Source organism: Aquarana catesbeiana, linkage group LG09 (assembly GCF_042186555.1).
Source record: "Aquarana catesbeiana isolate 2022-GZ linkage group LG09, ASM4218655v1, whole genome shotgun sequence".
Lineage (NCBI taxonomy): Eukaryota > Metazoa > Chordata > Amphibia > Anura > Ranidae > Aquarana > Aquarana catesbeiana.
The window spans coordinates 59,663,606-59,683,169 of record NC_133332.1 but is presented as its reverse complement, the minus strand read 5'-3'; the positions used below and the strand labels follow the sequence as shown (position 1 = coordinate 59,683,169).

At 45.4% G+C, this 19,564-nt stretch overlaps 1 protein-coding gene across 3 annotated transcripts in view; it reads left to right on the top strand.

Annotated features, from left to right (window-relative positions):
* Positions 1 to 446: 446 nt before the first annotated feature.
* The window catches only part of LOC141107700 (cytochrome P450 2C8-like), a 55,842-nt gene continuing 36,724 nt past the window's right edge, over positions 447 to 19,564 (top strand). Inside the window, exons 1-2 of one of the 3 annotated variants that reach the window (XM_073598617.1) lie at positions 447 to 486; positions 16,173 to 16,379. In XM_073598617.1, coding sequence (XP_073454718.1) covers positions 16,200 to 16,379 — 180 coding nt within the window. In that variant the 5' untranslated portion in view covers positions 447 to 486; positions 16,173 to 16,199. Of the gene's footprint in view, positions 487 to 11,779; positions 12,025 to 15,974; positions 16,106 to 16,172; positions 16,380 to 19,564 lie in introns of those variants that run through there. The other 2 variants (XM_073598616.1, XM_073598618.1) reach the window with 2 other exon arrangements.

Below are 19,564 nucleotides of genomic sequence, written 5' to 3'. Positions count from 1 at the left end.
AACACACTGAAAAGCACGAATCAACACCCATCAAACTTCTCCTAACACGAAATTAGCAGAAGGAGCCCAAAGGGTGGTGCTAAAGTGCCGAAAAACCATGTAGTACGTTCATAATTGTTGGCCAACATTTGTGTGACCGTGTGTATGCAAGACAAGTTGAGCCAACACCCTTCGGACAAAATTCCACGGTTTTGTTGTCGGAAAGTCCAATCGTGTGTACGAGGCATAACAGATGCTGGCAGTGAAATAATTGCAATTATCTCTGAAGCCTGTCAGCGAACCTGCATATTATTTATAGTGTTTAATCATGTACACTGATTTATAACCTAGTATTAACATTCCTAATGTACTGGAGAGGGAGGCTCCCATGAAAACCAAACAGACCTTTAGACAGTGCGGAAGGTTATGTAATACATTGCCAAAGATAATGCACATATCATATATATGCTATCAGGATATATTAAACATAACAAGCAAGCCGACAAGGTGAGTAGAACACAAGACAGAGAATTATTGCATCGCATAGCAATAACATTTACATGCACATCATTCTAAATGGCAACCGGTGCACCTTGCTGACATATGCTTTGCAGCATGTAGGTTGGCAGTGAGCTGCCAGAAATGGTAAATGCACCTCTTTTGGGTGAATTTTCATGCAATAGGTTGTTTATGTGCTGAATTATTGCTACGCATGTTAAAGAGGAATTCCAGTTTTTTTATTTAAATTAAAAGACTGCAGCTACAAATAGTGAGGAGTATACCACATTCACTTCCAAATAGGGATGCACCAATACCACTTTTTTAACACCCAGTACAAGTACCAATACTTTTTTGCAAGTACTCGCAGATACCAATTACCGATACCTATCGCCTAGAAAGAGCAGGTAGGGGGTGGTTTGGTTTGGGGTTGGTTTGGTGGGGGGGTGGGGTGTTGGGCGATTTGGTGGTGGTGGTTTGAGCTGCGTTGCTGCAGAACGGTCAGGGTGCCCATGCTGACCCATATGCTGTGTCCATAGCCAAAAGAGCTTACAATAGGCGCGTAAGTGTCATACTAAGTACAGAGGCTGCCCACCACTGCAAGCACCAGTCCATTCACACCGGCTCCAATATTACAGTCTAGGGATGGGGTCTCCATACTTTCTAAACAAAGGGCCAGTTTACTATCCTTCAGACTTTAGTGGGGCTGGACTGTGGCAGTGGGTGTAAAAAATGTCCTGGTGTAGGTAACAATGCCCCATCATTAGTGTCCGTGAGAGGAATTTTAACCCATTACTGGTATCAGCGAGAGGAATAATGCCCCATTGTTGGTGTCAGTGGCAGGAATTATGTCCCATTGTTAATGTCAGTGGGAGGAAAAGTACCCCATGGGTTGGATAAAGGCAAGCAAAGGGCTTCAGTTTGGAGACCACTGGTCTAGGGGATGTCTTTTTAAGATGTATTGCTGGAAGAAACTTTAACAGGAGAAGGGTTAGGGCATGGAATACTCCAAAACAATTAGCAACAGCACTGATCGGACATGCTTCTCCTTGGGTAATTGTAAATATCGGACAGTCTAAGGCCTCACAGTTGTAGACCATGAGTCACCTGGTTACCCTGCACCACTGTACAGCTATAGGTAACCAGTGCAATATCCAGAACACTGCACAGTTACAGGGGAACAGCTTGCACTCCAGAATTCTGTCAAGGACGGAGAATGGCCAGTACTCTGAGAGCGGTTTCAGTCTAATATATCTCTTGCACTTACATCCCAAATGCACATAGCCACCAGGAATCAATTCAAGGTTCATTACTGACAAGTCCCCATGACATCTGCCACCTTCCAGCTTCCTCCAGACACAGCCCAGTTAGTGAGACAATCCTTCTCCTGACCAGATCCCTTTGGTGACATCCTGCAGTCAGTTCCAGCTTGTCTCAGGTCCCCAGCTCTACCACCACTGAGACCTCACAGAAGAGCAACACAGTCCATAGACTGCCTCAGGGGCAACAGCCCCCTAAAGTTTGGAACTCTCCTTTCTGGGGAAAAACAATCTCTCCAGGGATTCATGTTATTTATCACCTTCCCAGCCACCCTCTGTGCACATCTCCCCAGGGATTGGCTAGGCCATGATAAATATTCATGCTGGGTATTTGCATCTCCCTCCCTATTCTCTGGAAGTTTCTTCCAGAGACAGGGGGAAACTCCCAGCACGTGAAACCCTGAACGGATCAGAACACAGAATCGCTGCTCCCTTGATTACAGAAGAAGCCAAAAACTAAACTTGCTTAGCATTCTACACTAGGAGGGTACTACATGAGCACTGAAACTGGACCACAGAGCAATGGAAGAAGGTGGCTTGGTTTGATGAATCATATTTTCTTTTACATCATGTGGATGGCCAGGTACGTGTGCATCACTTGTCATGACTGTCATTCTCCCCCATACTCACTGCACAATGTAACGATTCCCTAACTCCAGCCACTCCAACTCCTGCCCTTTTTTTCTGACTTACTGCAGCTATTAGGGAACATTCAGCCATACATCTAAATCTACCTTTGCTCTGAGCATGATCCGCTTTTGGATCGTACCTCAGAGGCTACTGACAGGAGGAGACATCTATTTTAACCCCATTTTTGCAGAAAAAAGCGCTGCACCTGCATGCATTGCACACAGTTGTGGGGTGTTTGTGGCGCTTTCCCATTTTCCTGAATGTATTGCATTCAGTGTGCTCGCCACACACCAATCGCTACATGCCAGGTAGCATTGTGACACCAGTACGTAAACACCCCTATCCAATGCCTATTGCAGCGTAAGGGCGGGCGGTAAAAATGTACAATTGAACCACATGTCTAAATGAAGCCTTAAAAGTCGTTGTAAAGGAATTGTTTTTTAAAAAAACAAACAAACATGTCTATACTTATTACCTGCTCTGTGCAATAGACTCTGCCCTGCCCCACTCTCCCTCGTCCCTCGCCAATGGCTCCCATTGCCCCATCAAAGCCAGGGAGACCTGGAAGTGAGGGGAGAGAAGAGCTGCAGATGTGCACAGCGCTGGACCGAATGAGGCTACTTTTTTGTGTGTGTAAAGAATACAAGAACACACAAACCTCAGATGGACAGTCCCATAACTAAAAAGGAAAAACTAGGCTACATGCACATGGGCGCATTTGCCTGTGCAGTGTAAAGACACTGCAAATTTTTTATATCCCAGATATCCTAGAGCTGTGCACAGTCGCAAATAGACATGAATGGGAAAAAGAGTGTCTTTTTCTGTCCCCTTGTAACATCCTCCAACAACTCTCAGACCTCCTTTCCCTCCAGGGCCGCCATCAGGGGGGTACAGCCGTTACAAATGTAAGGGACCCCATGGCCCATGGGGCCCGCCGGGGCCAGAAGAAGGCAGGACAGGTGGAGGGAGCCATGCTGTGCATTATAGAAATGTTTTTATAGCTTCTGCTATTCTCGTGTCACTGAGCTTAGACATCGAGCTCTTTACTGCCACCTCCGGCTACTATGTGAATGTGCACCCCTCGTGTGATCTGTAGTACTGAGCTTCTCAGCAACATGTCACCTTCATGAAAACGGGGACCAGGTAGGAAGAAATTCTTTACAGGTAGGGGCTGTGAGGGAAAGGGAGGGGGGCTGTTTGTGTACAGGGAGCGGCCAGAGCCTTGTGTGTTTATAGGTTTGTGTATGCAGTGGTGTATTTTGGTTTTGTGCTGCCCTAGGCAAGACTAAAATTGGGCCCCCCCTAAAATTGTCCTACCTTTTCCTTCTTAAGTAGCTGTGCGGGGCCCCTGGTGGCTGTGCGGGTTCCCTGGTCCCTGTGCGGGGTCCCTGTGTGGAGTCTCTGGTGGCTGTGTGGGTTCCTGTGCGGGGGTCTGGGTAGAGTTGCCACCTCATCCCTTTAAACCCAAACACATATTAATCACACGGTTCTGTGGCTGATTAAGGTGATAATTAAACTCACTTGGTGCCTTATCTGCATTAAATTAGCCTCAGGACCTGTGTAATTCATATGTGTTCAGGTTTAAAGGGATGAGGTGGCAACCCTAGTCCCGGGTCCTTGGTGGCTGTGCGGGGTCCCTGGTCTGGGTCTCTGGTGGCTGTGTAGAGCCCCTGGTCTCTGTGCGGGGTCCCGGGTCCTTGGTGGCTGTGCGGGGTCCCTGTGCGGGGTCTCTGGTGGCTATGCGGGGTCCTTGGTGGCTGTGCGGGGTCAATGTGTGGGGTCTCTGGTGGCTGTCCTGGGTCCTTGGTGGCTGTGCGAAGTCTTGGGTCCCTGGTGGCTGTGCGGGGTCCCTGGTGGTTGTGCAGGGTCCCTGGTGGTTGGGCAGGGCCCCTGATTGGCTGTGTGGGGTCCCTGGTGGCTGTGCAGTGTCCCTGGTGGCTGCACAGGGCCCCTGGTTGGCTGTGCGGGGCCCCTGGTGGCTGTGCGGGGCCCCTGGTGGCTGTGCGGGGTCCCTGGTGGCTGTGCGGTGTCCCTGGTGGCTGCGCAGGGCCCCTGGTTGACTGTGCGGGGTCCTTGGTGGCTGTGCGGTGTCCCTGGTGGCTGTGCAGGGCCCCTGGTGGCTGTGCGGGGTCCCTGGTGGCTGTGCGGGGTCCCTGGTGGCTGTGCGGGGTCCCTGTTGGCTGTGTGGGGTCCCTGTGTGGGGTCCTGGGTCCTTGGTGGCTGTGCGGGGTCCCTATGCAGGGTCTCTGGTGGCTATGCGGGGTCCCGGGTCCTTGGTGATTGTGCGGGGTCCCTGTGCGGGGTCTCTGGTGGCTGTGCGGGGTCCTGGGTCCTTGGTGGCTGTGCGGGGTCTTGCGTCCCTGGTGGCTGAGCGGGGTCCCTGGTGGTTGTGCAGGGTCCCTGGTGGTTGTGCAGGGCCCCTGGTTGGCTGTGCGGGGTCCCTGGTGGCTGTGCGGTGTCCCTGGTGGCTGCGCAGGGCCCCTGGTTGGCTGTGCGGGGTCCCTGGTGGCTGTGCGGTGTCCCTAGTGGCTGCGCAGGGCCCCTGGTGGCTGTGGGGGGCCCCTGGTGGCTGTGCAGGGTCCCTGGTGGCTGTGTGGGGTCCCTGGTCCCTGTGCAGGGTCCCAGATCCTTGGTGGCTGTGCAAGGTCCCTGGTGGTTGTGCGGGGTCTCTGGTGGCTTTGTGGTGTCTCTGGGCTGTGCGGGGTCTCTGGTGGCTGTGCAGGGTCCCTTTGTGGGGTAATTTACTTTCAAATTTGTCTGTTAGTGAACGTAACGAATACGAAATTATCCAAAGTTAAGAATTATCAGATATAACGAATGCTGTATCTAAACTAATGGAACATAAAGAATGAATAATAATAAATAACAATAATAACAATAAAAATGTTTTTTTATTATTATTATTAATTTGTTCCATTCCATTTGTTTAGATGCGGCATTCGATATTTTGCATAATTTGTAACTTCAGATAAATTTGTAATCGTTTGTAACCTATAATGTTAATAGTTATTATTAGTTATTATTTAGGATTTTTGTTTTTTTGGAAATTTATGGATTTTCTTTCTTATTTTCGGATTTTCGAATTTTCGAATTCAGAGTTTTCGGAATTCGAAAATTCGGAATTCGGAAATTCGAAAATTCAAATTCGAAATTCGAAAACGAAAAAACGAATTAAACAAAAATGAAAACACATTTTTTGCCAGTGCACATGTCTAGAGGGAATAGTGTCCTATCATTAGTGTCAGTGGGAGGAATAGTGTCACATCATTGGTATCAGTGGGAGGATTAGTGCCTCATCTTTGGTGTCAGTGGGAGGAATAGTGCTCCGTCGTTGGTGTCAATGAAAGGAATAGCGCCTCATCGTTGGTGTCAATGTGAGGAATAGTGCCCTCTTTTTGATGTCGTAACAGAAATTATACCCCAAAGAGAAGACAAAGAGAGGGGGACACCTTTAAATTCATCCAAATTAGGTTAGGGGTATATAAAGGAGGTTAAATAGACGACCTAAAGTTTCCTTCCTTAATGATTATACCCCTAATGTCACAAGTGCCATTTGTTAGTTGACTCGACAATGCTTAGTCAGCAATCAAACAAATGGTTGTTCAATGGACCATATTGCATATATGAAAGAAAGAAGGAGGGAAGAGCCCCCAAAAAAGGATGGTCCGCTTAACAAACTAGTGTAAACCTAAATAACTTTATTTATGTCGCAATAGATACAGAACAACTATCCAAAAACCATGTATTAAAAAATAGGACAAGGGTCCTATTATGCACAGGTGGCCACCACAAACATTCCACATACATCTGACACTCATGCACTCGCACCCATGTGAATGGTTATAGAGAAGACCCGGGTCTGTTCAAGATTGCATAGGGTTCCTAAGTAGGATTAAAGATAATTGAAAATTAAGCCTTCGGTCTTTCTTCAATAAAGTGCAAATGCTGGTGATTGATGAGATTCCATCTAGATATAATTCCAAAAACCAACTAAGGATGTAACCCATGCACAGGTGGGACATAGACCTCCACACATTGATGAAGAAACCCCTTTGATCATATGGGAATATCTCGATTGACTCTCGGACTTTGGGCTGAGTCCTGCGGTGGACATTGAGACTGAACGCTCCTTCCAACCATCTGATAGATTAAGCGCGGAGCGCTCTAACGTCTGAACTCTGTGACTCACCGTACATCCCCTCGGGGAAGATCCGGAAGCGACAGCTCATACCTGCAACAGACAAACACACCGCATGAACGCTCCCCCACACTACAGCAGCGCGGCTACCATCAGTTTTCTCGGGCTCTACCATCCCTTCACTGAAGACGTCAAACGGTGAGCTAAGTAGTACTCCAATACACAGGAGATACATTGTCTATGGCTATTCACCGTCTGCCTTCATGTATAAGATGAACTTGCCCTTTGATTTGCCGCTATTTAGCTGACTAAACCGGGACTTCCCATCTTCTTATGGTGTTTGCCATATACATCCTTAGTTGGTTTTTGGAATTATATCTAGATGGAATCTCATCAATCACCAGCATTTGCACTTTATTGAAGAAAGACCGAAGGCTTAATTTTCAATTATCTTTAATCCTACTTAGGAACTCTATGCAATCTTGAACAGACCGCGTCTTCTCTATAACCATTCACATGGGTGCGAGTGCATGAGTGTCAGATGTATGTGGAATGTTTGTGGTGGCCACCTGTGCATAATAGGACCCTTGTCCTATTTTTTAATACATGGTTTTTGGATAGTTGTTCTGTATCTATTGCGACATAAATAAAGTTATTTAGGTTTACACTAGTTTGTTCTTGAGCGGACCATCCTTTTTTGGGGGGCTCTTCCCTCCTTCTTTCTTTCAGAAATTATACCCCATTGTTGGTGTCAGTGGAAGGATTAGTGTTTTGCATCAGAGGGAGGAAAAATTCCCCAAGGGCCAGATAAAGGCAAGCAAAGGGCCGCAGTTTGCAGACCACTGTCATAGTCCAAAATCCGCCTCAGGAGTGAGCAAGAGAGGGTGGCTTTGTCCCTACATACAGTGGGATCATGAAGAATGAACCTAGCAACCCTCTAATGGAAAGTCAGGTCACTTGAAAACAAAAATTAAGAATTTGGAGGAGTCTGAGAGCAATGGAAGGAAGGTTTCAGAGTTAGGAATATTTACAGTCGGTCCCCTAGTTACAAACATCCGACTTACAAACGACTCCTACTTACAGACAGAGGGAGACAACAGGAAGTGAGAGGAAATCTACCTCTAGGAAAGGAAATTCACTCCTGTAAGAGTTAATATGGGAAAAAGGTACCTCTACTGAAGCTTTATCACCAAGGCTTGTTTCCACAACAACCCACAATTTTCAAAATCCAGTTATCATTGGGACAGGCATACCTCCCAACAGTCCCGGATTGGGCGGGACTTTCCTGCATTGACACCTTTTTCCCCGCTATCCTGCCACACAGGGGCTTTGTCCCGCATAATGCTATTTGTTCTGTCTCAAGGAGCAGATAGCTAAACCATCTTATCCCAATAACTGTAGATACCATATTTCTTTGATCTCAGTTTTATTAGAACAAGCCAGGTGAAACTACAAAATAACAGAAATAGACCTCAATAAGTATAATATTGCATACAATACAGCAGACATTGCATAAACAACGATATACAGTACAAGATGAGATAATAAAAATATACTTTTTAAGTTCTCTAAGGGGTGATGGCGATAGAGAAATACATGTGTTGTTTCCTGAATGTCTTCTCAAAGAATGGTGGCTGTTTCACTTCCTGTGAAGATTCTACCCAGAATTCCCTGCTTGCTGACAACTTCCTAATTACACATACATTAAAAGAAATAAACAGAACTGCAGCAATACCAAAAAGGAACGCTAGATGGAGCCTGCACAGCACATATGATTGTCTTAAGTAAATTACACATTTTGCATGTAAATTTAACAACACAGGTACAAATAACCAGTATAAAACATCAGCAAGACATCTGGAGGACAGAATACTCCCTGCCTGACATCAAGTGATGTCACTAACAGAGTCCTCCATAGAAAGCAACAGAATAAGTTCGGTCACTGGTCTCAAGACTACTTTAACCTCATTCTGTTGAAAGATCTTGACCTCGACCTTACGGACACGATTATCCTTGCTTGGCAGCAGGGGCGTTGCTAGGTCTGCAAAAGATCTGGGGCTAGAGCCCATAGCAGCAGTCACCAACCTTTTTTCATGCCTGCGGGGGGGGGGGGGGGGGAGACAGGGTGATTGAAGTGCATTATTTCTATTGTTACATTCTAATATATAATGAAGTGGTTCAACTCACTACACTGCAGAATCAGTGGGAGCCCTGGGCGTGTCACTTGCCACATCTCCTGTCACCAGATGCAGTGTGTCACTTGCCACCATCACCTGCCACCATTTGCAGATTGTCACTTGCCTGTTCTCCTACCACCATTTGCAGATTGTCACTTGCCACGTCTCCTACCACCATTTACAGATTGTCACTTGCCACGTCTCCTGCCCCCATTTGCAGATTGTCACTTGCCACATCTCTTGCCACCATTTGCAGATTGTCACTTGCCACATCTCTTGCCACCATTTGCAGATTGTCACTTGCCACGTCTCCTACCACCATTTACAGATTGTCACTTGCCACGTCTCCTGCCCCCATTTGCAGATTGTCACTTGCAACATCTCTTGCCACCATTTGCAGATTGTCACTAGCCACGTCACATGCCACCATTTGCAGATTGTCATTTGCCACGTCTCCTGGCTCCATTTGCAGATTGCCACATCTCCTGCCACCATTTGCAGATTGTCACTTGCCATGTCACCGGCCACCAGATGTGGGTTGTCACTTGCCAACTGATGTGGATTGTCACTTGCCATGCCAGCCAGTGCCACCAAATGTGCATAGACGCTGCATTGGTGGCAGACTGACAGCACTTGTCCATTTAGTGAGAGCAGGAGAGCGGTGATGCGGGGTGGGCAGTGAGAGATGATGTAATCTCGCTGCTTCTCGCCGCACCAGGTCTGGCTGCAAAGTGGAGCTCCACGATGACAGGAAGCACGTGACCTCCACTCCACTGTGCTGTGAGGGCGGAAAAGTGCTGATGTGTGGCGGACAGTGAAAGATGATGTCATCTCTCTGCTGCTCGCCGCACCTCACTTCCAAATTGAAGAGGCCTGGCTGTGAAGAGCGCTGATGTGGAGCGGGCGAAGAGAGATGTAATCTCTGCTCGTCCGCCTGCTCGCTTCTCTCCTTTCCTCTGCCTCTCTCATGCAGCTAGCCCGCCCGCCGTAGCAGTCGCAACCCGCTGGTTAGGCAGGGACCCTGCAGCAATAGACTCAGGGCTATGGGCCCCAGATTCGGGGCTATAGCCCCAGTAGCCACCCCCTAGCAACGCCCCTGCTTGGCAGTACTTTGGTGATCAAACCTAAAGGCCACATATTCCTTAGTGCCTGGCAATCTTTCATGAGCACAACATCACCAGGTTTAAGATTAGGCTTTTCAGTGTGCCACTTTCTCCTTACTTGTAGAGTAAATACATATTGTTCCCTCCACCGGTTCCAGAAGGTATTGGCAAGGGTTTGTACTTGTCTCCATTGACGTTTGTAAAGGTCCTTCTCACAAAACTCTCCAGCTGGAACACCGACAAGACTAGTCTTTTGCATGAGTAAAAAGGCAGGTGTGAGGACCACTGGATCTTCAGAGTCACTTGAAATTGAAGTCAAAGGTCTGGCGTTAATGACAGCTGTAACCCCTGCCATAAATGTCACTAAACACTATTGACACTATTGACTACAAGCTAAATTCTGTCTCAATAGGACCTGCAACAGTGCGCACATCCAGCACAGCCAGGGATTGGACAGCAAGTCAGCTGAATGTGCACTGTGCAGTCCCAATGAGAGGCTTCATCTGTCAAAACGAGAGTGTAATGTCGGGTAGGGGCGGGACTGCTACCCCGACCCGCCCCTCTGTCAAACCAGTGCATAGCGAAAGAGTCGGCATTCATACACTGCTGGCTGGGACAGAGTTGCAGAGGGTTAGGATCAGCTGTCTATTGCTCTCCCCCGGGGTTTTTTCAGCCTCCATTATCCCTGCACTCACAGGCAGCTCCCCACTTTCACTTAACCACTTGCCGACCAGCCACCGCAGTTTTACTGTGGCAGAATGACACGGCTGGGCGAAACAACGTTATGTAACGTCGCTTCCCCCTGTGGCCACTAGGGGCGCACACACGTGCCCGCTGCTCGCCCCTGGAGCCAATGCAAGTGCCCGGAGGTCACGATGACCGCCGAACTCCCGCGATCGCTTGTGACACACGGAGAACCGGGATCTGTGTGTGTAAACACACAGATCCCGGTTCTCTGAGGGGAGAAGAGACTGATAGTGTGTTCACACAAAGTATGAACAGTGATCTGTCATCTCCCTTAGACAGTCCCATCCTCCTTCAGTTAGAACACAGATAGGGAACACGGTTAACCCCTTGATCACCCCTAGTGTTAACCCCTTCCCTGCCAGTGACATTTTACAGTAATCAGTGCATTTTTATAGCACTGATCGCTGTATAAATGCCAATAGTCCTGAAAATGTGTCAAAAGTGTCCGATGTGTCGCAGTTTCAATAAAAATCGCAGATCGCCGCCATTACTAGTAAAAAATAAATAAATAAATAAAAATGCTATAAATCTATCCCCTATTTTGTAAACGCTATAACTTTTGCGCAATCGCGATCCTGCGATCGCTCGTGACACACGGAGAACCAGGTTCTCTAAGGGGAGAAGAGAGAGATTGTCTGTTCATACCAAGTATGAACACCGATTTATCTCTTCCCCTAGCTAGTCCCATCCCCCTCTTCAGTTAGAACACACACTAGGGAACACAGTTAACCTCTTGATCGCCCCCTAGTGTTAACCCCTTCACTGCCAGTGACATTTTTACAGTAATCATTGCATTTTTATAGCACTGATCGCTGTAAAAATGCCAATGGTCCCAAAAATGTGTCAGAATTGTCCGATGTATCTGCCATAATGTCACAGTCACGATAAAAGTCGCAGATAGCCAGCCATTGCTAGTAAAAAAAAAAATAATAATAAAAATGCTATCCCCTATTTTGTAGACGCTATAACTTTTGTGCAAACCAATTAATATACGCTTATTGCGATTTTTATTACCAAAAATATGTAGAAGAATAAATATTGGCCTAAACTGAGAAAAAATTAGCTTTTTTTTAAAAAAAAAATGGGGATATTTATTATAGCAAAAAGTTCAAAATATTGTGTTTTTTCGCAAAAAATGGCCCGGTCATTCAGCAGCCAAATTTTCCGGGGCTGAAGTGGTTAAACACGAAACCTGGCTTCCGTAGTTGAAAGTGAAAGTGAAAGTAACAGCTCGGCTCCTTCAACAGCCTCTCTGCTCTGCACTAGAGTCGGGACAAGTGAAAGGCTGACTGAAGCATATTGGAGGAGAGGGGTGAGCTGCCCCCTAATCTTTATCTCCTTCTTGCTCTGGGAGTCCAGGAACCAAAAATACCCAGTGCACAGAAAGGAGAAGGAAGCTGTGGCTGCACTGGATAGAAGACAGCTACAGAAAGGTGCTACTTTTACAAAAGTGTGTGTATGTATGTGTGTGTGTGTGTATGGGTGTGTGTATGTATGTGTGTGTGTGTGTATGGGTGTGTGTATGTATGGGTGTGTGGTGTGTGCATGTATGGGTGTATGTATGTGTGTGTATGTAGTGTAGCATGCTGTCGCTTGCTTCCTCCCATAAGTGTCCCTCATTCTGAAGTTCAAGAGTTGGCAGGTATGGACAGGAAGTGAGGTGAAATCTTCCGAACAGGAGCACAGACAGCAAAACAAATATTACAGGGGTGCTAACCCTTCCCTATGCTATCCAAAAAATTGCTCAAAAATAGTTTTTTGGCTGGAGATACACTTAAAAAATGTACGTGTTCCGACTTAGAAACGGATTAAACTTAAGAACAAACCTACAGTCCCGATCTTGTTTGTAACCCAGGGACCACCTGTACTTGAATAGAATTTTTGTTTTTAACCACTTCAATACCGGGCACTTTCACCCCTTTCCTTCCCAGGCCAATTTTCAGATTTCAGCGCTCTTGCACTTTCAATAAGAATTGCATGGTCAAGCAACACTATACCCAAATGAAATTTTATCATTTTGTTCATACAAATAGAGCTTTCTTTTGGTGGTATTTATTCACAAATCAATTTTTTATTTTTTGCGATATAAGCGAAAAAAAGAGCTGAAATTTGGAAAAAAAAAAAAATATTTTCTACTTTCTGTTTTTAAAAAGATACAATAAAATCGAATTTTGCCATTAATTTAAGCCAAAATGTATTCTGCTACATGTCTTTGGTAAAAAAAATCCTGTTTAGTGTATAATAGTTGGTTTGTGTGATCACGGACATATGTACGCTGATGATCATGTACAGATGTGTGCAGATGATCATGGACATATGTGTGCAGATGATCATTGGGACATATGATTTTAGTGTTACATATGTGGGGGACAAGTGTTTTTACTGTGTGGGGACAGTGTTTTGGGGACACTATTTTGGGGAGATTGTGCGTTTACATGTGTGGGGACACTGTGCCAGTGATCAGTGTGCAAAAAGCTGTAAAAAAAACAGCTCATACTCACTGATCACCGACTGGCTGCAGCGATCTGCTCTCCTCTCCTCACTGACAACTTCCGTGTGAGCAGAAGAGAGCTGATCACCTAGCAACCAGCTCTCTATTTACATCACATGATGGCTCTGATTGGATACAGCTGTCATGTGACCAGAGGGGCCAATCACAGAGCCCTCCTGCCGATCGGAGATGCGCTGTGTCTGGGTGACACGAGCGCATCGGGATCGGGCCGCTGCACAGGCGCGCTCATGTGTGATCCCCCTCCTTCTGAGGGACATTCCCAAACGTCCACTCAGAAGGAGGAAGCGCCCACTCGGCCGTATATGTGCAGGAAATGTATGTCTATGTTTTTAACCTCTTCTGTATTGTGTATAAAAAGTTTTTCAGGATAAATCTACTCACTGAATTGGTCTGTAAAAAGTTAAAGTCTCATTAAACCCACATCATAAAAAACTATCAATAAATGCTGTTCATTCTCACTCAGTCACTACGATAGCTGGTGTTTTGTCTTTTTGTTTTTTTTGGGGGCGGCGGCAAACAACCACCCCCCGCTCACTGTCTGCCAGTCAGGCTGGCACTTACCCCATCTACGTGGCAGCTGGCGGGCTGCGGGCAGCAGCTCCGGTGTCCTCTGCTCCAGCACGGTGGACACGATCTAGGTGGTGGGGGCTGTGGGCTGCAGCTCCGGTGTCCTCATCTCCAGCATGGCGGCTTTCGCCGTGTGTCTCCTCTCTCCTCCTCCTAGGCGCTAGGCGTGTGCAATAGAATCGCCTGATGTTTTGGCCAATTGGGAAACGGGTCTCACGACCCACTTCCTGATTGGCGGGGAGGAGATTTAGTGTGAAAATAGTGAATATTCATTTGCTATTGTCACACAAGGGGTGGGATTGGGGAGCAGTGCACTGCGCCCCAAGCCCACTCTTTTTTGAAGCCTATTAGAGCCTCTGGTTCTAATCACGTGCTTTAAAAAAACACCCCCCCATTGGACTTCATAGTCTGGTGCCCTGTATGTAGATCAGGGGGCTGGACTATGAGAATTGTTTTCTGTACTCTGCAAAAAAACCTGGTCGATACTGCTGCTCTCTATCTCCACTTTTTGTTCATGTCTCCAATTTAGCTGGGGATTTTGCAGCTGTGGTGGTAACTCTGCACATGCTCAGTTTTCAGTGAGTTTCTATGCTAAGCATTTACACCTTATCACATCTGAGCAGCACATGTGACTATAGAGTCACACATATGGGTGTATACATGGAGGTAAATGAGAGTCCACCCCCTTCCTCCTCCTCCATGCCCACTAACGAGCTAAACACAATGGGAGGAGGGATATTACTTGTAGATTAATGGAGGAATCACCTCCCTCTTATTCTAAGACACAGGCTGCAGGGGCGTGACACAGCCTGTGACTGGCAGAAATCTGCCCACACCATGTTATTTCCACAATATAATAAAGATTTGGTTTAAAATATATACCTGTATTTGTATGACAATTTAAAACAGTTTATTGATATTATTTATTTATTTTTACTCTGTATTCCAAAGGCTGTTTTTTTATTTTGAACATGTGACCAGCAGCAGAGGACTAGAAGCTCCTCCTCCTGCTTATGTTTTCCTGCAGACAGGCTGGGAAAAATCTGGGTCATGTGACATCTGTATATCGATTAGGAAAAAAGTACTTGGGTTCTATTTAATTAAAATATGTATTGGGTTTTATTTTATTAAAATAATTACAGTGCAATCATCGATATACAGAAATAGAAGGGGCACTGTAAATGAAACAGTGTGTGTTTAGTATCATTTTAAAAAGGTTCTAAGGCCACAAGATTTCTTACCTTAATGCACTCATCCACCCCATACAAAAAATGGATATGCATTAGGGTAAAAAAAATCCCCCCAGCCCCCCCCCCCCATTCTTACCCGAACCCGATCCATCAACGTCTACGAGAGCAGCGGCTCTCGCCACTATCTCTCTCCTACTTGGGCACACTGATAGCAGCAGCAGCAGCCATTGGCTACTGTTGCTGTCAATCAAATGGCATGACTCGGGAGCAGGGGTCGAGGCTGAGTTGCCTGGTCTGTTTCATTAGACGCAGACTGGGCAGCTCGGGAGTGAGCACACACGGATGCCCCCAAAGAAAGCCACTCTCACTGAAGAGGAGGGGCCTGGAGCGCCGGCAGGGGACCCCAGAAAATGAGGATTGGGGCTGCTCTGTGCAAAACCATCGCACAGAGCAGGTAAGTATAACATGTCTGTTGTTTTAGTTAAAAAACAAAGGTTTATAATCACTTTACGCCTCTTTTTTTTATACTCTTTCACCTTTCTGGCTTAACTCTTAAGAACATTATACAACCACCTTTTAAGATGGCAACTATCTGACAGTATATAACTATTTGTGCCCTTCAAGACTAGACAGCCGAGAGTATGAGCTGTCAGTACTTACCTCTAACCACAACATTTGACCAGCCCCACTCATCCACTCCATACCCAAAATGGAAATGCAAATAATGACTTTCTGATGGCCTCTATTTACATAAGCATATTCATGGCTCTCCACCTTCCACTTGACAATACCTGCTGATAGGTTTCTCAGGTCCTGGACACTGCATTGCAGGATGGGACAAAGGATGTACATATTCTCATCCACCAGGTAATTGAGAAAAGTGAAGATGTTCTAGGCAGTGCTAAAGTCACAAATGTTAGGAGATATTTGGAGACACCTTGTTAAGTCACTTATCTAGTCCAGCTAGTATTTTTTCACCAAAGGGTTTGCTTTATATGTGCTAAAAATAATTAGGTTGCCATAGCCCACACCCTTCTAGAAATTATAATGAATAGTAATAGTAAATTATAATTACTTATTTCAAAACATTAAGTTACTGACCTAGAACACATTGTCAGCCGGTGAAGACACAAGTTCTGGACTCTGCATTAACAGCGGCTCCAAAAGGAATGAATCCAAAGGAAGGAGATCAACAATAGCCTATAGATTTCTCCTGAATATTTAATTTTATTGCCAAGAGCACTGGTAAGAACCACTGTGGAAGGTACATGACCAGTGTTTTATCCTTTTTTAATTTTGTTATGCATTTCAGTGTCGGTGACCCCCTTCTTCAGGAACAATGGAGTTTGGTGGAGTTGGGACACTCATCTTAGCTGTCTGCATCACCTTTCTCATGTTCTTCATGATGTGGATTAATTATAGTAAACGGAAGGACCTACCTCCAGGGCCCACTCCTCTTCCTCTGCTTGGAAACATTCTACAAGTGAACATCAAAGAACTGCCTCAGTCACTTTTAAAGGTGCGGACAACTTTACTTTTTAAAGTGGAAGTGGAGGCAAAACCTAACTAAGTCTAAACCTACTCTCAGCCACATTCTAAGCCTAATCTATTTAGGCCTGTAAAGAAAAGAAAATTGCTGTATTTACCTATTCTGCAGCCACTCTGGTCCAGTTGGCTGAGCTGTCAACTGCGGCTTTGTGGTGTCGGAGAGGCAGCTGACAACGTAAGCCCCATAGTGTGTCTATGGGTGACGTCACTTCCCAGGCATTTCCCAGCCAGTGTTGGCGTTCTTCTGCACACAGAGAGCACTGCTGGAGACCAGACCGGAGCGGCTTCAAAATAGGCAAGTATAGCATTTTTTTCTTTATTAGGGCAAGAAAGATCAGCCTTAGATTGTGGCTGAGAGTAGGTGGTTTAGAGTTAGTTAGGTTTTGCCTTTACTTCCACTTTAAACAAACCAATGTTTTGCTTCTACAAGGTATAACAAGAGTTTTCCCTAAAGAATAACTCCACTTTTGTTGAGAAAAAACAATCACAACTGGTTGATCAATGTGTATTACGAGGATGTTTAAGAACTATGTAGCAGATTCCTACCTGTTTCTGCTCTGAAGAAAATGCTATATGTTAAACCACGTCCTTGGAATACTGATTCCTGAATAGGTATGTCTGTGTTCATTCTAATCAGCTGATGCACTTGTAGTGTTCTAATGAACAAAGTTGCAGGGTCAGCATCTCTTTAGAAGTAATTAACCCATTTTGTTGCAGAGGATGCCTAAAATCTGACTTGTAGCTTAGTTCAGACTTCCAGGAAAATCAATGAGCAAATCAAACAAGCAGGAAATGACACGTCTGGGGTCGTTCTGTAACTATTGGTTTATAGAACGCCTCCAGGTTGCCATATTGCATTCAACTTAATAGAAAATTACAGCAGTGCAGATTGAAAAGGAAAGGTAGTTTTTAATAACATTAACTTACAATATGACTCAACTGTGCATGCTGCTATTTCTGGGACCACGCTGTCAATGACAATCACAGGTCTCAGACTATCGATCAGGAATAAATCATGTGATTACCACAACAGACAATCATTGTGATCACATGCTTGCTGTAGGTTTGTTTACAAACAAACCTCACAACATTTAAAGCCTAAGTTTAGACTAAATTAAAGACAGAAAAATTGGCACAAGGGACATAACTTACAGTTATGATGTGTCACCTGTGCTGATTCTTGGTGTTTTGGGAGAAATGTGTCCTACCTGAATATACAGATGTGTTATCAGCCTAGCACGCATCTTTATTTATACAAACAACCTATACAGAATGTAGATGACTCTGTTGCAAAAACAAGCAAATAAATAAATAAATAAATAAATAACTAAATAAATAAATGTCAAGTAACGGCTATACCCGAATAAGAGAGTATCTACTTACATTGTCTTCTACCTATTCCACTGAAGACTGCACTTATGATGAGAAATTGCCACCTGAATGTTCTTCTTAATTCGGCACTACTGGGTGTATCAATCTCCTATGTCCTCCATTGCTATTGGTGGTTCCTCCATGTAACTTTAGTAATATGTTCTGTAGTGACAGAAGAACTGTAACTGGGGACTTGGGAACTCAACCCATAAGTGTAGGTTTCAGAAGAAACTTTGTGTCAGGAAGGTTCTGCCAATATGCAGAATGACGCATCTGTGAAAGAATCCATACTCATGCAGAGGTTGGCTCGCACCTTCTAAGAGGCATAACTAGTAACCGCACATGCACAAAGACCTGCGCATTATGCCTGTTGCCAGTGTTGGTGTCAGGCAGTGCTAATTTAGTAGACGAAAACATTTTTGTAAAAATTTTCATCAGCTGCCTTTTTACAGTGACGAAAAGAAACGAAAAGTACACCACATTTTCGTCCACTGACGAAAACTATGACGAAAATCAAATACGTTTTCAGTATCGAATGAAAACAAAATGAAAATGTGAGGGAGGGAGATTTACCCTCATGAACTTCTGGTTTCCATGGAGCTCCGCCTATGTAGAGCTCGTTAGTGCTTTCGCTCCCAGCAAGCAAGCAAATCTGTAGCGTGCTTACTGCATAGCAGTTATCAATGTGCAGTATTACAGGTCTCCTCAGACAACTGTCCAGAGCAGCACTGTGCATTACAGGCCTCCCAACGAGAGTCTCAACTCATGACAGTCCACGGTAGAGCACTGTGAGTGTGTACATTACTGGCATCTCCTCAGACCACCGTCCAAAGCACTGTGTGCATTACAGGCCTCTCAGACCACCATCCAGAGCACTGTGCATTACAGGCCTCCTCAGAACACTATCCAGAGCACTGTGTGCATTACAAGCCCCCTCAGTCCGCCCAGAGCACTGTGTTCAATGCATTACAGGCCTACTCCTCAGACTGTCCATGTCCAGGGCACTGTCTGCATTACATGCCTCCTCGGACCACAGTCCAGGGCACCGAGCACCATTACAGGCCTCCTCAGACCACCGCCCAGAGTGGTTAAATCTGTATCTGTGAGTTTCCTTAAACCTTTAATACCATAAATATTAACATGATATTAGGTTTTTTACTCCAGGAGTATGTAATGAATTTGATTTTAGTCGACTAAAATGCACTGGAGATTTTAATCAACTAAATACGACTAAAACTAAAACAATTGCAGATGACTATAATGGCACTAAAATTACAATGACATTTTAGTCAAAAGACCAGGGCTTTTTTCATCGGGAACGTGGGGGAATGCAGTTAAAGCACTTCCAGCACAGAATGTATGTAATGGCAAGGGGTATTAGAGTGTGTTGGAGGGTATACTGATGCTGGCTGCTGGGGGATCTATTGTTGTGGGGAGTTCTAGTGTTGGAGAGTGTCTAGTGGAGAGGTGTTTTGTTGCTGTTGTTGCTTGAGGGGGTCTATCGTTGCCAGGGGGGGTTAATTGTTGCTGGGAGGGATCTACTGTTGAGGGAGGGGTCTATTGTTGTTGGCTGCTGAAAGATCTATTGTTGCTCATTGGGATCTATTGTTGCTGGAGTGAGGGGTATTTTTTGTGGCAGCTCTATTGTTGCTGGACGGACCTATTGTTGCGGGGGTCTATTATTAATGGGGAGGGAGTCACTATTGTTGGCTGCAGGGGATCTATTTTATTGCTTTTTCTTGTTATCAGTATTAAATTCCATACAAATTACTTGGTTCTGTATTC